We start from the raw sequence: 22,988 nt of genomic DNA, 5'->3' as shown, positions 1-22,988 counted from the left end.
TTCCTTATGGTAAGTTCTGAAATTCAACTAAATATGTACATTGTTATCTGAAAGTACACCCACATGAGAATATGTTGGTTCATTCCAAACTGTGACAAAGCAACATAAAAATAGAAAGAATGCATATGGCTTTAAAGGAAGATTACATTTGCAATCTACTTGCCTTATTCTCCAGGTGTAATTTTAAAAAATGAAGGTAGGCCACAGGTGCAAATGCATCAGCCGAATGAACAACTACCTTGGCTGAATCTCTGAAATACAAAATTCTTAGCATCAAATATTAGTATGTAATTTTACATATAGACAATACTTAGTCACTGTATAACACAGACTCCAAGGTAACTCACTGAAAATCTGTTAATTTCTTATTTAGTTTTCATATAAGTTAAGAAAAAATAGTTTGCTATATAAAATCGTATTGTTGAACAACACATTATCTTCACTAATTTTCAGTTTTCAAAAGGAATAAACTATACTTCTAGACCAGTATTGAGAGATTCAGTCAGCTGTAGTCTATGAAAGCATAAATGACATTATGCTTTACATTCTAGAGACTAATATGTAAAGCAATCTTTTAATTTCATCAACAGGAGATTTTTTAAAAGTCTGTTCTTCTTGATTAATGCTCCAGGGATTAGTTCTTGAAGTATTAACAACACACAATATTTCACACTGAGAAACTGACTGATTCGACCATCTTGCATCTGATATTGAAGACTACTAGACACAACTTTTTAATGCCAAATGTGTTGGTAACAATGATAAACTTCCTGTGTGCTGATTCAAATTAGTTAATTTTAGTTTTCATTTTTACAGACACAATCTGTCACACTTTGATTCACAAGAGGCAGTATCTGTTATATCCATCTGCATGGTTTTACTACTTAAGAAAAAGGTAGCTCTAGGAAACAAACATCAGAAGGTGAGAAACTCAAAGAAAACATAAGAGAAACTCAGACACGGTACAAGAAAATCTGAAAATTGTTATAAGTAAGGCTAAGGAAACACAGATCATTTTCTTGAAAGCACAGTGCCCTTGATACCTTCACAGTATTCAATGCGATGAGACAGATAGATTTCTAGTAATGCCACATAAAAACCAGGCAAACTGGAAACAGTTGAAGTCTTGGCCAGATTCCACTGACTTAATGATAAGTGTAAAATTAATGGAAATATCTGTTCTATAAAATGTGTTTTGGGATTTAAAATAACAAAACTCCTAAGATCACCATCATCACTACATTGCACAATAAACACCTTTAACATAAGAAGCTCCGCTTCCCTTTTAGTAACCTTTTGAAGTATTTTGATTATTAAGCCTTCAGGCTTCATTCTTGAGAGTTATTATCAAGATTCTTTACGATTAAAATATCACTTTTTCCTTTAAGATATCTTAAAGATAGTCCCTTAAGATTAAAATAATTCTTTTCAGATGACCATGGTGTCTTCTAATTCTAACAGAAATAGGTAGAAAATAACTGGAAATCTTTAGTAACAGGAATACATAATTAGAAATAATAAAAACCAGACACCAAGACTCCAGTAGTACCTGTTACCTGGGTATCCTCAGTGTCTGAGGATATTCTCAATAAACATTTCTTGCTTGCTGTTCAAGTCCTATATGGGAAAGTCTGGTACTTTTCAGTGAGGCATTAACTACTTAAAACTAAATTAACAGAAAAGCTTATATCAGAAAGGAGAAACAAAAATTTAGGGTCATAAAATGTATATGCCTGTTGAATTTAAAGAATACCTAGTAACATTAAAAAATATATTTAACTCCAAAGTAAAAGAAGCAGTCCTACTTGTAGCCCTGCATGTTCCAATTCACTAGCACAGCAGAACAGATGCTAAGCACTGATACCTATGTTAACTGTTCAATAACTTTAGAATTTTTGAGTACTTATTTGTTGCTGAAGAACTACTGCAAATATTAAGAGATCATAAATATTTCTTCTCGGTAAGAAGTACATTCCTATGACATACAGCTAACACATGGGTATTTGATGGGACCATAATAAAAACCCAGTTTAATATGCCAATATTTCTCAGCTGATGGGTCACAATAGGTAGATTATGTGGTGCTGAAAATAGTATTACAATACATATCAAAAGAAAATATTTTTTCTCAACTATTTCATTTTCTGTCAGCCTCTCCAGACATACATATTTTTCTAACTGATAAAATTTATAGTCTTGTTCAATAGTAAATGTAAGGAATAGGTGAAAAGCAGAACAGTTTTGTTTGCGTCCAATGATGAATCATCCATCATAAAAGCCATGAAGTCCTGAACTTACCTGTCATGTCCAGCTTAGGAAATAGTAAAGAAAAAACAAACTCCCAAACCACATGAAAAGCAGAGATTAAAATGACAAACAGTGATTTGAGAGACCCCTATAATTATATAAAAGTCATTTCATACTGAAAATCTGAATTTTGAGTAGGAACATGACTACATATGGTGATTCATGTTTGATTATGATGGAAACACAGGAATTTTGAGGAACATTTTCAGAAGACTTTGGAAAACAATGAAGAATAGTTGAAAACCTTTCCTAATGATCTATTTTTTGAAATCATAATCATCTGATCTCTCAAGTCGCCCTGAAGATCTAGGAAATATCGAATCATTTTAAAACACTCTAACAGTTTGACAGGACAAATATGACAAGTTAGAGCAAGTCTGAGAGTACAATCAGTGCTCCCAGGACATGATTATTTTTTCATGTTTACAGATTTGCTTTTAACTCCAAACCTAGAATTACAAACTTAAACACAGAGCTAATGGTAAGGTATATAAATGCAAAATTATACTTCCCGAATATTTCAAATACGCCAATTTACCTGAAAAAAAATATCAAACTATTCTGTGTTCCATAAATACAAACGGGCCTTTAACATAAGAATAGATACTAGATGGTATTCACATAACTGAGAAATATATCTTTATGATTTGAAGAGGTGTCAATCAATTGCACTTTAAATACCAGTCTAAGAAGGACAGGAAATGCTTGGTACCTCTCAAATACTGGGCATAAGAAAGCTGACAACTGGATTACAATAGTCTACCTGGGAAAACCAGATAAAAGCCCATCTGCCTCTTGGTTGAATATTTTGATTGTAAGATCTTGCTTTCATTGCTAGATCTTGTTTAATCTCAAATATTTCACTCAATCTGCCATGCTTCCTTTGTGAGGCATATTTCTTAATGAAGATTGAGAAGAATGGCAAGAATCGATTTAATATTCAAAAGCAAAAATCATCATACAGTCTTACAGTAAAGAGACTCCCACTTCTCCATAGTAAGTAACACATCAAGGCTATATTTTTCTTTTCCTGAACTAGCAGATTTCCTTCTTTTTCAAAGGATATACTGTAGAAACATTTTGTCACAAGTTTCATGTGACAAAAACATCGACCAGTGAGAACAGTACCCGAAAGCAGTGTTATAAATTACAGGCGTATTATATTTTCTCCTGTTGTATTGGGTTTACGTGGCAAGGTTTTGGTAGCAGGGGGTGGTCCGCAGGGTGGCCTCTATGAGAAGAGACCAGGGGCTGCTGAGCCCATCAGCAACACTGGTGGAGCCTCTGTCATAACATATTTTAAAAAGGGTAAAAATGCTGTGCAGCAGCTGTGACAGGAGTGAGAAAAACATGAGAGAAACAGCCCCGCCGACACCAAGGTGGGTGAAGAAATGGAAGGAGGTGCTCCAAGTGCCAGAGCAGAGATTCCATGCAGCCTGTGGAAAAGACCACGGTGAAGCACGTTGTTCCCCTGCAGCCCATGGAGGACCACATCAGAGCAGATATACACACTGCAGCCTGTGGCGGACCCCATCCTGGAGCAGGCTCCCAGCAGGAACTGCGGCCAGTGGAGAGGAGCCCATGCAGGAGCAGGTTTTCTGACAGAACTGTGGCCCATGGGGGACCTGCGCTGGAGCAGTCTGTTCCTGAAGGACTGTACCCCATGGAAAGGGCCTGCACTGGAGCAGTTCGTGAAGGACTGTAGCCCATGGAACAGACCCAAGCTGGAGCAGGGGAAAAATGTGAAGAGAAGGGAGCAGCAGAGATGCAGTGTTATGAACTGACTGCAACCCCCATTCCCCATCCCCTTGCACTGCTCAGTAGGGAGGATGTAGAAGAGTCAGGAACAAAGGAGTGAAGTTAAGCCTGGGAAGAATGGGGTGGGGAGAGAAGGTGTTCTTAGTTTTGTCTTTGTTTCTCACTATTCTACTCTATTATTTTTTTTTAATTGGCAACAAATTAATTTTCCCCAAGCTGAGTCTGGTTTGCCGATGACAGTAATTGGTAAGCCATCAGCCTGTTCTTATCTTGACCTGCAAGCTTTTTCATCATTTTCTCCCCCTGTCTTGCTGAGGAGGGGGAGTGAGAGCAGCTTGGTGGGCACCTGGCAGCCAGCCAAGGTTAATCCATCACACCTGTTTTGGAGGCAAAGGTAATCTTCAGTGTCATTCTCGGAAACTTTCTCTAGGAAGACGTCTTGGAAGAGTTCGGGAATTTAGAGACCTTGAAAAACCTGACAGGTTTTAACCTCTAAATTGTATTTCTTACAACTCCATTTAAGCATCAAAATTTCTATCAGGATGTATACCAGAACCATGGCTATCTAAACATTTGGAAACTATACTAGCATAGTTAACAACATGATTACAAAGTCTGTTTAGATACAGTGTACATGAAAAGCAAGAATGAAAAGCACAAAAATAAATAAACTTTTAACTTATTTAATGACAAAAACTACAAAATATTTTTCTTTAGAAGTTCATAAAGTAATAGATTTCACATGAATGGGCCCTCAAAAGGCATGTCTTTACGACATGAATAATGTAAGAGCTAAGCAGGGCTAATCAAGCCAGAGACACACAATGCCAGTGTAGCTATTTAGTTTCCACTACAGAAATGTATATTTAGAACTAGTTGAGTAACTGTTTAACAGTCTGCTGTGCCATATATTTATTATTAAATACCCACTGATTTATATATTTGTCTTTTCCTGTATTTTTGTGCATTTATTGTTAACTTTAATTATTATTTGGAGTGTCGCCAACAGAAATAAAGACAACTCAGCCAGACCACCTCTGCTTTAGCTTTTTCTAGTTGCTTGAATGGTCATTAAACCACTTATAGCCAGAAATACATTTAGAATATATTATAAGATATTCCTACTTAAACTGGTATTTGGTTGATCCCAAACCAAGGGCATAATGTACTTTCCTAAAAGTGTTCCTCGAATTCTACGAAAAAAAAAAAAAAAAGAAAGAAAAAAAATCTCTCCACACTACACCAACCAAGAATTTCTCATGAGATTTGACATAGTTTTCTCCAATCTGTTGTATCTACGCAAAGAGAGCTTTGAAAAGGAGAATTGCAAAATTATGCATCCAATTCCAATGAACTCCCAGATTTAATCTGTAACATAAGAAGCCTCAAAATAAATAGAAAGAATGTAAATAATCAGCCAAACACGTTTACATGCAAAAACTGATATAAGCACATTTAACATCTTAGTTAAAATCTAGCTATCCTTCTTCTGAAGTGTACTTTTTGTTGCAAGTGTTGCAATATAAACACTGAATAGGCCACATTTGGCTGGTAATGGGTAGTATTATTCTAAATAACAAAGTTTCACAAAATTCTGCCTCTGACACCTACTGGAATTGATAAGAATTTGTCAGTTTAATAGAAATCGTATCAGATTTAAATACAAAAATGAATCATGCTCCAGCAATGATTTCACAATATTTTCCTTTTTGCTAGAAGAGACTGAACTGATTCTATCTAAGGGCATATTGGGGAGTTTTGTCCTTTGTCCCCAAGTTTATTTGTGATAAGATGTACCCAAACATCATACACATTTTATTCTAACTTCCTGCTTAACTTTCCAACTCCTATTAGTCAGCAGGTTGGCTCACAATCTACAGCTTCTACCTAGCACCTGGCTCCCCTCAGAGAATTTTCTCCAAGAGTCTCACTTCCTGGCCCATACATTCATAATTCCATCCATGAACTTAAAGCCAATTTAAAGATTCCACATTGTTACTTTCTTTTTCTTCTTACTGAAGAATTCCATAGCTTTTCTGCATGGAGGTATCTCCAGACTCAAATTATCTAGTTTTTTAGTTCTCTCCAGGGACATAACTTTCAGTCAACCCATAGTTCAGCAGACATCTGCCAGAGTAGCTGCCATCCCTTTTACCAGTTTGTCTATTGCTCTTCTTCTCCCAAATGCCATGCAATGAAACAGAGTTAACAGCTCTTGGTTCTCTGTTCCCTATACGGACAGATCCCAGTCTTAGAGAAAAATGAAACAAATAGACCTTCACCATGAAAGCCTTAATCATGTCTATATGCTCCATAATCTTGACCTTCCCTAAGATGACTGAGTATTGCCAATACATGATTATTAGTCTGTTTACTTGGCTAAGAAAAGGAACAGCAGTCAAAACATCTCACTTGAAGCAAGCAGGCTTAGCTATTTAACAGACTAATAAGAAACTCGCATAAAGACACAAATATTTTCCATATACCACTACAGAGATTTTAGCAATTTATGTCAAAGGAATAAACTACTCAGTGCAAATGAGGTGGATTCATGCAAAGTTTGTATTTAAAATATCCTCTAATAATTGAAGAAAAATGTTTATCGTTATTATTCTAAGCTGCTAAACTTAAAACACACACACACACACACACAGAGTTAATGGAACCCACAGGCTACTGATGTGGCAGTTTATCAAATGTAGCTGTAATGAAAGATAAATATTCCAGGCAATTCGCACTTCATGAAAGGATAAAAGTGTCAGTGTGTAGGTACCAGTTTTACTGCGGGCCATAATCAGCAAGTAAACGAAAGTGCAAATGTCTAAAAAGTTTATAGCCCTCTATGAAGGCCTCGTCTTGTCAGGTATTGATTTAGGTTTTCAGAGGACTTTGCCAGTGTTAAACAAAGTGAGTGTTTGTGAACTTAGAGGACATGTTTTACCTCTGCCAACAAAAGTTGCCTCAAGCTCAATGTGAATATGCTCCCATTGCTTTAATATAAGGAAATGGAAGAAACTGTTCCTTACACAACTATTTTCTTCTTAAATAGAGGGCAGTCCAGAGTGAATGTTTCATATTCTCCACCTTCTCCGCAAACATGGACTCCATATTTCTCAGAAAGCTAAAACAAAAGGGAAATCAAAATACATAAGTATTACATTAAAGCAGTCTATTAAATATATTTTGCTGAAAATTTCAGTGTGCACTTTCTAAAAGACTACCCATTACAAGGCTGAAAAAAACAAAATATCATACAGAGGGTTCTTGATTTCTTCGTATGTGTATTACAATGATCTAAAAATTACTGATGTGTTATATTTTAAGTAGAACTGGCACTGTAACATTCAGATAAACAAATGAATTCCTAGTCCATCTTCCTTGGTGGCCATGAAAGGTTGTTCAGACTCCCTTATTTGTCCATCTTTCTTTAGCATAGATAGTTCCTTTCTGTGAGAAACTTGGACTGTAAATCAACACAAGAAGTAGCACTTCACATAGAAGTATACAATGAACACAATTTTTGGCAACAGATTCAACAACTGCATTCTGTATTTTATAGATATCCATTCTTTCAAAAAATTCTGACAAATAGAACCAACAAGAGTTTTCTAAGTCAAAAGGAAAAAGCTAAAGCAAGATCTGAAGAAGTAGTAACATGTTGTTTCTTTTATAAATTGTACCAAATATGCTTTCTAAACCAATATATACATTCATGAATACTCCTGAAGCTCTGGATAAAACACATAACTACATAAACCAAAACATTCAAAATAAGAGACATGACTATCATAATTATTCCCTGTTCTATAAATAAGTAGCTGTAGAGCAGGAACCAAAGTTCTTTTGCTGGAGTAAGGAGCACACAACTGCTGAATAGTTCACTGTAATTCTGTATTAATGTACTGTACTGATAGGTAGCAATCAAGCACCTGTACCATGCCTGAGCATAGGGACACCCTCCCTTTTTCTGCAGGAGAAATTCATCTCCTCATCAGCAGATTATATCACCTTCTAAAGTGTCCCAGCACTAGCTGCTTCAAGCCAAGTCCTGTCCAGGTTTTTTCACATTAAGCAAGCATTAACATTCTGCTTCAAGTAGTTCACAAGAAGCTGAACTGCAGTCCTTAATTCCATTGCAAACACCAATGTTGTTATTGGGAATATTTATTTAACCCCCTTATGCTTTACCTTAGAGGAACAGATGCCCACCCATGATGCTTCTGCAGTCAAAGTAGCAATGCAGTTCCCCACAACATGTAGGAGATGGTTAGAAAAAGTCTGTCTGGGGGCTAGAAAAGAATTCCAAATCTGTCTATTTTTAGGCAAGCATGAGACTGGGTTATTTATACATTGTAGGTTCAATTTTTTATATGGTTACCAGAATATTTGTGTAGCAAGTCTATTTGATATATTCAGATGACTCTGTATTTTTATTGTTGAAGCTGAATGTATAGTTTGTGTCACTTTACAGTTCTCTTTCAAAGTTTTTTATTTTAAAACTTCAAAGAGTGTTTACAACTTCAGCCATCATCTTAGCTAAAAAAAAAAATAAATTCAAAATTAGGTGTGAAAGAAGAAAATCAAACACATGGAACTTGAATGTTTTCATAAAATTGAAGACCACATCTTAAATTTAAAATTCAGTCTGGTAAACAAAAGGTCTGAATCCTCTCCAGCCTTTATTCTGGAGAAAAGTATAAATGCTCTGAGAAAACAATACCTTGGTAATGCTCTATGTGACTGTTTAGTTGTCTGCTGGTGTAAAATCTAAATCTCTTTTGAAACATATATTAAATCATTTTTCAATGTCTTGTTATGAGAGGTATTTTTCATTTTTCCTTTCACATTTTCTTTTAAAGAAAAGAAGCAGAAGAAAACCTTTAATCAAGTGCTCATTAAAAAATTACACTCCTGACATAAAAGAGAACTCCATCTGTCAACAATGGCAACAAGGTTTCTATAGGACAAATACATCAAGAATAATTAATGTTGATGCAACAAGAATGGACAACCTACAAAACAGTTAGTCAAAACCTTTTATTCTTCCTCTTGTTGTAGCTTCCACTGCAAAAAACCCAAAACAAAACTATTAAAAAAATGAAAGAGAGAAAACCAGAAAAGATCTTTCTAACTGCAACCTTTCCACAGTGAATACAAGGAGTGACTGTTTACAAGTCACTTTCAAAATCATTAGCTCTGCTCGTAAACATCAGTGCCTAGAATAATTATTGGCAATTAATATTGAATACTCAAAAGATGGGAGACTATTTCCTATCTTTGTTGTGGGAAATCCTCATTTTCAATGTCACTGGCTTCAAGATCATTCTTGACACCAATTATACAAGGTGCTAAAGGATTTTCAGTTCCCACTAATGTCAACAGGAACTGAGGATATTCAGCAGCTGATAGAACAGATTCTTAATGTTCATTTAACAAAGCAATATTTTTTAAATGTCATCAATGACATCAGAACTTTGCCTTTTAGTCATTTAGAATATTAACATTTTTTGAAGACCAATTATTTTATTAAATTTATTAAATTGCACTTAACTAAAAATGCAAGTTCAATTCAAAATCCAAAAGAAATATATGATGAAAATCATCTTGTAGACTACACAAAATTAATCTTAAATACACAATGAGACACAAGGTACATAAACGATCAGCCCAAACATTACCCAAAGACCAGTCTCTTCCTACCTTGGGAATGAAACATAAGGATTAAAGCTGACTTTCTCATTTAGATTTAATAATCAAAGATATGAATTTGAGTGCTTTCTATTTCAAGTTAAGACTTTGTTCCCAGACAGAAATTACAACACTTAGTAAATTCTCTACAACTACAGAAATGCTCTTTCCATCAAGAAATACTCATCAACTTCTGGGGTAAGCATACAAATGACTAAACATTTTCTTATTGTCTATTAGCAGACACAAAAGTACAGACAAGTATAACCATACTATGCATTTACCATTCTATTAATAAATTCTAAGGAGAGTGTGAGCAGCCCCCAAGATTTGGCGAGATGCCAACAAATTCTTTAGTGTAAAAAGCTAGGGCTCCTGGTATATAGGAAACAGTGGGACATGAGAGCAATTTAATAATTTAGCAATTATGTAGGAACCATTCATCAATAATTAATCAAAGACCTATCATTTAGAAAAAAGCAATAATTCAAGAACTTTCTTTGCCACAATGCCAATGTCCTGAGCCAGTAAAATTCACCCCTGATAAAAGCATGGGTTGCAGATCATCATCGTACTCATAAGTTCAACCTTCTGTATGTAAAGTCAGAAAAAAAATTGGAAAATTATATCAAAGGTTTTCCTACTCAATACTCCTCCACTCTTCCGCTGCCACAGCAGCAAAAACACCTCACCTTTATGTCAGTAATTATTATAATTTCTATTGTACACATAAACTAAAGTAAATCAGAAGACTGAAAATTTAGGCGACAATATATTTTTCCAAAGTTAAATAATTCAGTGGATGAAATCAGGGGTGGGTTGTGGGTTTGTTTGTTTGCTGTTCTTTTTTTTTTTCCAATTAACATTGGCACGCCTCTTATAATGCCTCAACAAGAGATTTTTGCTAAAACCAAAATGATTACTTCATGCGTATTTCTTGTATATCCAAAAGAAATTATAATAGGCATGTTACAGTAATACAAGGTGATTTGGATTTTACTGCCTGTTCCTTACAGTAAACTTATAGTATAAAAGAAGTGAGTGAAGTCCTAATTCCTGATCTGTAGTATCAGAGAAATTGAACTTTGTGAATACACGCTAAAATGTAAAGCAGGATATTCCCTACCAATCCCATATGACTCAACATGTCATACATGTTGTGGTTCAATATCAAAGACCCTCTTATATTCAACATTGGCATTTCACTGAACTTATGAAGATATAAACTGGTTTTCAACAAAACTGAAGAACACATAGAACACTATTTAATTCATTTTAAACAGAACTGCAAAAATTCTCACAAACTTGCACACCACACCAGGGAAAATGGTGTACCTGTACCTAGCTGAATAAATAACTATGTAAAGTAACATTAGATGCCAGCAGACAACCCAAAAGAGAATCCCACAAGAACAGCAAAAAAAGCATAAATCAGCAAAAAACAACAAGAACAACAAATTCCAAGGAATTCGTTGTGAAATTTGAAATTACTGGTTAGATAATACAACACAAATCAAAGATACAAAAGTATATAAAGCTGTGGTAGTTTTGGAGATGTACAATGTTAAATATTAATTTATTATCGTGTTTGCTTTGGTATGGTCAGAATATTAAATTTTATCTCTCCTCTTTACTGAAAACTGTGAACTCCTTGCTCTCACATTCTGTCTACCAGAACTTCTGATGCTGAAGACTTCATTGGTTTGCAAAAGAGTATTTTTCACATCATAAACCTAAGCATTTCTCTTCAGTTTATAGTTAATGATTTGGTTTTACGAGGCCTTAAAGTGAAATAAGTATCCAGTAAAAACAATTTATTTGTACTGACTTCGACTTTCACAGCATGCATATGCACAAGAAACAGATACATGAACAAATAATCGGTTGTGCAGTCTCCCCTACAGTGGCCTGACAACCCATTCCAAGTAGGGTCAGAATGCCCTACTAGTTCTACACCTTAAGCTATGCAGCCATTGCTCTGTTTATTGTTGTATCAATAAAAGATAACACCTGCAAACGTGAGTTTCAAGAAGTATTAGACCATGACAGTAAGAATTTCAGTGAAACCAAGTAAGTAAGAATCATTTCACTTGAGCCATCAAACATCAGGAAGAATACATTTAATTCCCCCAAATACCAGGTACTTTTGGATTTCTTGTTTATTGTTTTCTTTTTAAAATGAACGATGATGAAATCAAATGGAGAAGAATACTTCTTAAGCCTTATTTTAATTATATCCTCTTAACATAGCTAAGATCGCAATACTGGCTGCTACAGTTTTAAAGGAAGTCAAGACAACTGATTCAACCGAGGTGAATAGCTACCCATCCACAGCCCCACTGAAGCTGCAACCTGAATTTTGATGACAGAAGCTTTCTGCAAACGCAGGGGTTGTACTTTCCCCTTTTGGCTTATTTAACTAGTCCCACATAAATATCAATTCATCTAAATATGACTGACCAATATGGAATTGATATTACAGTAAAGTTGATGCTTCTGTTAAATCTATTGTACAGTAAATTGTTCATTGTTTCATGATTAGAGTTTTATCCTTCCTTAGCTGTGACTTACCAAGATTCTACAGAAACAGCTCTGACAAACAGAAACATTGCTTAAGTGCTTTGCAGCAACAAACTGGCACTTAAATGTTTATCACACTCTTAAACTATGTATTATTTACACGTGACTCCAAAGATCTTCCAAACAACCTTTCTGGGAATTTATCAATCAGTAGCCATTTCTACAGTACATGCAGAACGTGACTTCACATGTCAGTAAAACTGCTTTTCCACAATAATGTTATTCTTGCACTATACAGCATGCCAGTGTCAGAGCAGACCTATGGCACAAACATAGAGTGCAACGAAAACTTCGGTCTGGCATGTTCATGCAGTGCAATGCCAACTTAGCAGTCAAGCTCCTGGAAGCAGTCTAACCATGTTCACAAGTGGTGAACTGAACTGAAACTTACGGACTCTGATTCTCAGTGGCTTACTAGCTGAGCCAAACAGCCATGTTAATACAGCTTCCAATTCAAAGTTAGCTCAGTGTTCCATTAGATTATATTACCTAATCCAAAAGCTCACTGATGCTTGCAGTGGTGACTCCATTCTCTCTTCCTTCCTTTTCCTGTAGAAATCCAATCTATACTTTTCAGACAGGATAAATTTACTCCCTCTTCTAACTATTCTTGGATCTTACCGATATTCCTAGATTTAGCAACTATTTACTGTTTTAAGTCTACCTTTATTATCACCCCATGAAATAAAACATCCGCTAATGACACAATACAAACAAATATTTTATATATAGCCAATGTATACTTATTTTTCTGTACTCCTACTGTATATCTCCACCACTGTTTTTTTTACCTGTACTACAAATATTTAAGAAGATATTTATTTCCCTACTTCCCTTCCTTCTTTTTTCTGGAGCAGGAGAAAACACCTCTCCTTCCCACTCCCTGGTATTCTTGAATCATTGCTGTAGTTGAGATTATCTAAAAATATAAGTGAAGGAAGACTTACAAAAAGAGATCATGAAGGGGATTTTTACATCAACTAGTTTATATGGAGGTGGTGGTGGGGTAGGATTCTGGGCAGATTCTCCAGCTCTGAAGCAGAAGCAACAAAATTCAGGCTAAGAACAGGCCAACAACAATCTCTTCAAGACTATTTGAATGGTATGGACGTTCGTTCTTCCTCTTCAGCTTTGCCAAGTATCAATTATCTATCGTCTTCTCTCCAGCCATGTAGACGACTAACAAAATGAAGTTAAACTCAAGATATAACTCCTATTTAACTTCTCTATCCTTCAGCAGCAAAAGAGATTTTTAAAGTTCCTAACAAATTTTGGTTACTTTTTCTTTCTCTTCTGCAAGTTTGCCATGCCCTTAATTGTTACAGAAAAACTGCTTATGAAGCCAGGCTGAACAGTAACTACCCAGATTAACAACAAAAAGTATTTTTAGGAGATAGTTCTGCGCAAATTTAGACAGCTTACACCGATAAAAGTTACAGCAAGGCTCTCTTAACAGCCAAACATGCAAATAATCATGGGTTTTTAACAGGCTTGAGGACAAGGAACTGTGGTAAATTGGCTTTGTCACAGACAATATATGTAAGCACACTTTCAGAGCTATTATTCTTAAACCGTACTTAGCCTGATGTTTGATGCTTCTACCTCAAACTGAAGGAAGACTTGTGTACAAAATCCCATCTTTTTTCTTTTTTCCCTAGTTTATTTTTCTTCAAATAAATCTATTAGCTCTGCCTACAAGCATTTTCCTGCTTTTAGGACTACATAACCCTTTGTACAGAATTAAGTACATCCTCTGGAATAAACCTCTTATTCCATTTTTGAAAGGCCCTACTGTATGCAGTCTGACTGTGTAAAATATGGTAGGAAACCTTCGGATGGAGATATCTGTGGGGAAGTTTTGTATCACCTATGATTTTGCCACTACCGTTCCTTGCTGTAAAAGTCTCTAACTTGCATGCAATTATTTAGCTGTATCATGTTGACATACGAGTTAGTGTTCCCTTAATATTCGAGGTTTCTTGCTTTTAGTTTGTTTTAAAGACACTGGCACTGTTTGTGAACTACCTCCAGAAAGAATGTTTTTCATCTTGAAAGTGCATATCAGAGGCTTATGTTCTATGTACAAAGATAAGCTTTGGGTTAGTATTGTATATAAAGTAACTAAGTAATTTTTGATTAAGTTAATTTTACTGAATTTCTGCTTGTATTACTTTTTAATTGAAACTTTACCTGTATGAGTGTCCTTTAAGTAATACCCACCTCCAAAAGATAAGGCTCCATTTGATCCAAAGTTTTTCCTAGATGCTTATCTGGATCTAAACCTGAAAAAAAAAAAAAAAGTCCAAAAACATTTTTTATAAAGTACTGTTATGACATCAAGAAAGGCTCCTTTTTTTTTTTTTTTTTTTTTAAATATAGCATGTCTCCCTTAGAAACTAGTCCCACTGTATCTAAAATAATTTCTATTCTCAAGAAAACACACTTAGTCAGAATTTTCTCTTATCCCCTCTGGGCAACTGGTTTCCATGTTTATGGAAAAATAAGGCCAATTACCTTTTCACTGTGTGTCAACTGGAAAAGCTGTTGTTTTCCTTTCTCAGAAATTTCACTAAACAATGAAGTAAACATGCAGGTTCATGGTAATGAAAATACTACACAGAAATTACCTCTGAGTCACAAGTTACCTTTGTAGATACCTATTAAATTAAAATTCAGGTTAATTTTTTTATAGTTCCTGCAAATTACTGGAAGGGACACAGACAGCTTTCCACAATAAAAACTTCTTTGCTAAATCATATTCTGCATGTATGTGACCCACAGAAAAAAAGGCAAGAATTTAAAAGGAGGGAGATATAAAGAAAACTCAGACTTACAGATGTCTTGAATGTTGTACCTTCTGATCCATCACAAAATATTCTGTATGATGTCTACATTTTGATTTATTTTTCTTGGTAAAAAAGTAAGCCCTATTAACATTTGATAATTCCTTTAACTTGCCCCTCTGTGTTCCTGTTTCAGCTTTTTGACTTTATGAGTTTTGCCAGCTCATGGCTGTTAAATGGTCACTTCTCAGGAATAAATCAAATAATTGGCAGAAATCAGTACTGGGATAAAAAAAAAATCCAGGAACAACTGTTTCAAGACATCTTCTTCAACCAAATAAATATCCTAGTTGGACTTGAGACTAAGTGGTCAAAAGGTCTTAACATACGAAGTAAATAAGAAAAAACCAAGTGATGACTTCTGAAAGTGAAGGAACACTTGAAAATTTTCAGTGATCGCATTTTTTACTACTCTTCATTATTGTGGTTTGGGGTTTTTTTGTACTGATAACAATACTTGTCTATTTTTTTCCTACTCTACTGTTTTACACTATAATGGGTATCATTAAAGAGCTGCCACCAGAATGACTCCATTTAGAAGCAATTTCTGAAGTATGTACCTTGCAAAGCACTTTAGATCTTTGATGATGAAAGCTGTTATATAAATGTATGGTATCCTATTATATAAAGTTGTTGCTGAGTTCAAATAGATGATATGCCTTTTAATTTTTACAATGATGGTCTTGGTATATTTAAATTCCCGTGAAACTAAAACAAGTTAGAGTCAATGAGATCTCAAAACATTAATAAAGTTTTTAAATATGTCATTAAAGCACATTAAAAAATCCCTACCTAGGGGAGCACTTGAAAAACTGCTTAATAATTAAAAGTGAGAGAGGACTGAGGTTTTTTCCTGCCCCCTATTCTTTTTTGGTATTGGTTTATTGCTCTTTATTAACAGACTAAAAATGTGTGTTGCTAGTTATAAGATAATGATAATTTATGCTTGTGGAAATAATTTTGAAATATCTTCATTTCATTTCAATGGTTCCAATGATTCTGGAGATGTCTTCCAACTTACACTAGCTTAGCATAATGTCTTTGATTTTAATGGGATAGGTATTAGACTAAACAAGCATTTTCTTTTAAAATAAACAAATAATAATAAGTACCATATTACAGTACTCCTTTCACACATTTACATTAACATTCTTCATTAACATAATTACTTTTCTAAGAAAAGCAAACCCTCTCCTTGATAAAAACAAATTGGTTTCCTTAAACTTTAAACCAAGGGACACATTACAAATGGGTGAGAAGGGAAAAAGTTGACAGTATGAGACACACTAACATATTGTTTCTTTCATAACTTCTCTCTAGTATGAAAAAGGATATACCTACTGTTCTACCCCCTAATGAACATAAAATGATAATTTAAAAGAAACTATTATACAAATAGTATACAAAATACAAACAAATTGCCTATGGGTAAACTCTTTAGTAATATCCCACACCTACATGAAAATCTGTTGAAGTGCAATGCACTCTTTCTTTCAGAATTCTATTTTTGGATAGCTTGTCTTTCTTTTGAAAAATATTATTTCCTTTAGTTTCCAATAGGTTTGTATTCTGAGAGAATAAAGATCGTCTGCTAAAGGCATCAAGAACCAATGCAACCTGTAATTTGCAGAACCAGTAATCCACACCTCAAATCTCTAAGGGTATGCATGTATAGATGAAGCTGTATGTCTACTGCTACTATCACTATAATAAAGTACCTAAAACCATACTTACAAAACAGTTAATATAAGTATATACTTCTATTTGGTATGTTTTTCTTTAAACAAAGGAGTAGGTTGATTCAGATTCTTAAAATTACTTAGACTAAAAAGAAAAACAACGTCTTGTAAATCCTTAGTACATTCCATTTAACCACATTCTCCCGATTTTTCCTCCATGAAACTAGATGTGAAGAAAGCTGGATGGGTGGATAAACCAACAACAAGGTACAGGAATGTAGAATTAAGAAATTAATTAGGAAGGGAACTATAATTTGCAGCACTGACATCTATTTTACTTAACTTGCATGTATCAATGGGAAGCAATTACAATTCAATTAAAATATTCACTTTTATTACTTTACTGACTGACCTTGAAGTTAATGCCTGTTTTATTTAATTGCATCATCCATGAATAAATGTTAACCCTAGAATGTTATGCCCCATTATTTTCAATGCATTTTTAACTCCCCAACTGAACTACATCAGTCAATTTATTATGTGCTGTCAAGAGAGCAAGTGGGGCTTTATTTCTTTGAGATAGACCAGTACGTGATGACAGAAACATCTCGAAAGATTTGATAATGCTGTTTTTAACAGTGCTCAGTAAAACAAATTGTGCTCTCATCTCCAGTTTTGTGGCCTAGTTTTACTGTAAAATCAGTATGTGATAGCACAAATGGTATAATCACTTCAAAGTAATTTCTACTCCATCTGTAATTTCTGATAAATCCACTGACAGGAGCAGAACTCCTTCTGCAGATATCAACAATGGTTGCAGAGCCCTTTTACGCACAGCCACAAGACAAGTGCTGTAGAGAACTGCAGCAATGTCAAAAGACTGGGGCAGAAATTCAGGGCTTTGTTCTGTAGTGAAAAAAACGTACCAAAGAACATTACTAAAAGGCATTTCACTAGTGTTAAGCTATGCAAAAGAACCGTATTTTAAATGGTTCACTTTGTACACATGTATTAGTGTAGCATAAAGCCTCAGGTGAGGGGTAGCTACCTGATATTAGTTGCATTTATCAAGATCATTAGAAAATCAAGTTCCATTTTCATGACATTACATTCAGCTAATAAAATCCACATTCTAAAGCCTCATCTTACTAACAAGAACATGTTTTATACATGTTCAGAATTTTAAAATAGTCTTGATTTTTAAGGAAGTCTTTTAATATAAAAAATTGTATTTTCACCTCTTAGTAAAATGCTGACTAAAAATATTAATTTCATTCAAAATAATAAAATTATTTAATAAAGTTTTAAATCAATAATTATAAATTAATAAATTATTTTTTCTAATTAATAATTAGAAATTATAAATTAATAATTTTTTGTTTTAAGAAATGGTGGTACACAAAGTTCTTCTGAAAACTACACTGAACCAAACTCTAACCCTTAATACCTGAACACATTGTGAAAGAATCGCTACCACACATACATATCAATAAAATATGAGCTAACCATTGTCTGTTGATAATATAGGGAAAAACCTCTGTCCTTTTCTGACTAACCAACCTTACCATTCAAAAAGTACATCTTATTCCTTTTTGACTTCTTCCATAAAATAAACTGAAAAAAAATATCCCAAATCACTATCTATTATCAATCTTCTTGAAATTTCATATACATAGAATTAGCACAGACTTTTGGAGAAAAAATTGGAACTTGTTTTAAAGTTACAGCAACTTAAAGTTCCCTTCTTTTTCCTGACTTCTTGAGAAGTATTGTTGACAAGATTAGTAACTGCCATCATCATGAATGTCAAGGACCGAGACTTCTGCTGATGCAGGGCAGCGTAATGCACAATAAGTTTTCTGGAAAGATCCTAATTAGCTGCTCACCAAAAGCAGAATTATTTAGAACTCGAAATAAGAAAAGAGGCAATGAAAGGCTTAAGTTTTCTGGAACCAAAACTAGTCTTTCTCTCTCTCTTCAACTTCTTTTTCAGGAAGAAAACAGGGTTAACAAGGAGGTGATGAGACCTTTCAGATACAGAACTATGGAGAGAAAGCAAAAGAGTATAAAGGATAGATGCAAACACCCATCTTAGAATTGGAACAGAGAAAGTAGGACCATTTTTGAAGGGAAAATCCTCTACTTTAAACGTGTTTTTTTTTTTCTTTCTAAGTAAACAAAACAAAATCACTGATTTTCATGAAGCAGGATCAAGCACTATTCTTTAAACGATACAGAATCAAAGAGTATGTTTCTAATAGCACAGGAAAAGCCCATACACAAAAGTATTAGTTGGTAAGGCAGGTTTACTTTGCAAGAGTGCAGGAATGTTCACGATGTAGGACTTCACCTGCCACAGAGATATTAATGCACTGTAAACCTATACCTTAAATTACTTTGAGGTAAATTATTCCTGGTGTCATATTTAGCTTTCATTTCTATGAAGAGTTGGGAAGTGAACTTTTTGTCTGGTAGCATAACTTGACAGGTTCATAGTTGATTCTTAGCTTCCTCATAATTTTCACACATGAAAGGTTTTATAACAATGGTGAACTGGATGGATTACTTGAATTTCCTTTTCTAAAACATCAAAAAAATTGTAAAAGCCGCTTAATTTTCGTATAAAAATGAAGGGAAGGAAAATGCAATAAATACTGGGTATTACTCCACCTCTAAAAGATTTGAGGTGAATATAGTTCTAATTTGTTGTATAAAAGAGCAAAATTCATGCAACTTGATTATGTGCCTACTTCTTTTTTTCTTTTTTTTTTTTTTTTCTTTTCTTTTTTTGTATGGGGTAATTTATCCAGTGTGGGAATAGTACAGGGATGGAATCTGAAGATATAGTAACTCTTCTCAAGCTAAGTGGTAAAGTTATAAAATGTTAATCCCAAAGTGGTTCTAGCATATGTTTCCAGTGCAGTTTATTTAGGATCACAGTTTATCTTCTTTCTCAGAAGTTCATCAAATATTTTCTAAACTAGGTTAGCCTGATGTCATCAAATTTTAGAATTCTAAGATGTAAAAGGCTCTAAAAATCTTCATACCAGCAATGTTAATTTTATCTGTAATCTCTTGTGATTTTTTTTTTTTTTTTTAACATCAAAGTTATTTGTGTTCTAGTTATATCCAGGATTCAAAGCAACTTCTCTCTGCCATTTCAGGAACAGAAACCTCAATAAGTCTTTGAAGAAATTTTATATTGTTTCATCAAATAACAAGGCAATATTTTCACGCAGATACTTTTAAAACTCTAAAATGTTCATAGTTTAAAAAGAGATTGTGGAAGAATTGTTTAATAACAGCATTAAACTGCTTTTAGTCAAATCCAAGATGCTATACAGCAAAAGGTTCATCTCATTGAAAATACTGCCCCATTTAACTTCCTCTCAAGACTCTCAACAGACTTCAGAGACTTAAAACAAAAGTTATTAGAGGTTCGGTTCATACAGCCACATATGTATGACTTTTCTGATATAAATCTGTTTTCAGTGTTTTTAACTTCAGCATACTGAAATGTTTTGAGTAGAATTACTTTAGAGCATTATTTGTTTATTAATCTCTTTAATTCAAAGAGTTCAACCATTCCAGCACCATAGTTTGGGTAAAAAAGGCTGTGCCGTTCTGTCCCTGTTAAAGAATTCTGATATTTCCATGGTTTGAATGGTTCTGGTGCTATTAAGCTTTGAAGAAAAGGATTGGAATTTGATTCAGTGGCAGAGAAAGAGGCATGGTGTAAGTGGTAAAATTTGTGCCACTTTCATTAAATCCATCCCCATGCAGACAAGTTATAAACCTTTAAAAAGTCACAGTCCCCAAATGGATCAACAGAGACTTCTGACAGGGGAAATCAGTAGATCACCTGCAAAAGGGTAAAGGCCAGAGCAGAAATAAAGGATCAGATTAGGACAAGAACTCTCGTAAAACTTCAGCTCAGAGAGACCTGGAAAGCAAGCATCTATGGTTCTAACTACACAGATATGCCTTTAAAGGTTTGAGTTTACCCTCTGTTTCAGCACAGAAGTCCACACAGTGAACGTGCATCCAGAACTTAAATCTCACCAAACATTAAAGAGCAGCAAGTAATATTCTAATATGAACAAGACACCACTTCTTCCTCTTGATTTTCATTCTGTTAAGATTATTTCTGCTTCTGACATCTCTTACTAAGCTCTTTTTCTTCAGCTCAGTTCTCTGACTATTCTTCCGTCTCTTTCACTAGAACCCTTACATCCTTTTCTTTTTCATTTTAAATGCCTAATAGCCCATTCTTAACCCGCTGCTTCCATTTCACTTTTTCTTTATCTGATCTCCCCAAACTGCAAAAGTGATCTTCCCATTCTTAAGCCATCTCCCTCCAATTTTGTCTGTCTCTGACATCTCCTTAGGAAGCACTGCACTCAATAATGTCAACTTTCAATTACTTTTCTGTTTTCAGGCACATGCACTTTCCTGCTCTTCCTTCTACCTCCTGTCATCTGTTACTACTGAAAATATTGACATCCTTCCCAATCTCCAAGCTATAGGCTCAAGAGATAGCAAAGAGGGAATCATATTTCTCTCTAACCTGTTTCTAGATCCACTTATGCAAACTGTTACAAAATCTCATTTCTTCTTTTTCTGTAACACACTTCATTTTCAAACATTTCTTTATACCCATGCACTAAAAGCTCTTTCCCAAAACCTCATCTTACACTGATAACAAAGTATTTGTCATTCATGTACAAGCATCAAGGCAAATAACATTCCAAATGCAAAGATTATTTTCTTATCTCATTTTTCTAACCTTTCAGCTATGCTCTGAATCAAAACTTTTCTTCACTTAAAGTCCATTCCTAGTTCTCTTTTCTCTTACTCATCTCTTTTGTGTTATATTCTTCTTAAATCCCAAGCTAATTTCGATTGATTTCTGGTCTTGCATACAATTCCCATTTCTCTATATTGATCTTCTCCTACGTGAATCTTTTCCCTTAGGAAAAAGAGGGCCTGTGCTAAAATGGCTCCTGTGGTTTCATAATTCTTCCCAAGTCTTTTCATACAACGTCTGGTGAACAAACAGGTGTGGTACCTTTTCTTTTATCATAAATAACATGAATGATGTAGATAAATGAGGTACTAGACAAATGTATTAGGGAACAAGCCTGAGGCTAAAGTGTCAAATACACTTAAACTCTAAAGGACCAACTAAGCTTTGGAAGCTTTATTTGAAAATTCAGTGACAATAACATGTGCCAGCTAGGAAACAAGGATTAGAAGGGGGAAAAGACTAATAAGAATATCTTTCCTAAATTGCATGATAGGCATAAATTTACTAAATTTATAATCTGAAAAAAAATTACAATAAAAATTAAAGCTATCATATGTGTATACAAGATAATATTTTAACATTGCCCACAGATAAACTTTTATTAGAAAAATTAAGGCTACTTTTTAGAATACATTACTCCTAACAGAATAGACCATCATTAAAATTTGACAGTACTTGGAAAAATATTATCAGTCATTTTACGTTCCACTTCAAATTATGATAAACAGAAGAAGTCTTTTTTATATTAATAAAACCAAACGCTATCAAGAGCAAAGTCATAGACTTCATTACAGCTCCAGTGTCTGGTAACTGCCCAAGGAAAGAGCAAGGGAACAGTCACCTCTAAATAAGCTGAACTAGCTAAGAATAATGCCAATGTTTAGTTTATTTAGTAATAAGTAAGTAAACAAATCCTTACAATACAATATGGGAGAAAACAAATGGGATCTTGTATTGATTTCTTAACAAAATGTTCCTCGCTTCCTTCTGTTATGGTTGCGAATTGTCTGAGAAATTTTTGAAAAGATTTAGAGAACGCATGTTTCCCTGTGATGATATATATATATATAACAAGTTCCTTCAGTTTCCCCAATAATGACTTTAAAATTGCTCAGTACTAAAAACTAGAGACACATTTTCAAAGAACACATTTCCTTTCCATTCCACAGATGATGTGCTCGGACAAAACTCACACAACCACCAATTTTACTTCAGGATATGATCTGACATTATAGCCAACCCAATTTAGTGGTAATCTTTCTACTGAAAGAGAGAGTTTTGCCCTCCATACAGCCGTGGCATCTACACAGCAAGTTCCCTGCACAC

At 34.4% G+C, this 22,988-nt stretch overlaps 1 protein-coding gene across 1 annotated transcript in view; it reads right to left on the bottom strand.

Annotated features, from left to right (window-relative positions):
- The window catches only part of DPH6 (diphthamine biosynthesis 6), a 214,869-nt gene that overhangs the window by 135,071 nt on the left and 56,810 nt on the right, over positions 1-22,988 (bottom strand). Inside the window, exons 6-8 of the mRNA XM_087746813.1 lie at positions 14,554-14,615; positions 7,092-7,186; positions 164-251 (exon numbers count right to left, since the gene is read on the bottom strand). Coding sequence (XP_087602939.1) covers positions 164-251; positions 7,092-7,186; positions 14,554-14,615 — 245 coding nt within the window. The remainder of the gene's footprint in view (positions 1-163; positions 252-7,091; positions 7,187-14,553; positions 14,616-22,988) is intronic.

The sequence above is a fragment of the Nipponia nippon genome, unplaced genomic scaffold (genome assembly GCF_047370975.1).
Source record: "Nipponia nippon isolate SJK-2023a ecotype South Korea unplaced genomic scaffold, ASM4737097v1 scaffold_10, whole genome shotgun sequence".
NCBI classification, from domain to species: Eukaryota; Metazoa; Chordata; class Aves; order Pelecaniformes; family Threskiornithidae; genus Nipponia; species Nipponia nippon.
Note: the sequence above shows the minus strand (reverse complement) of the source record. Positions and strands in the feature narration are given on the sequence as shown.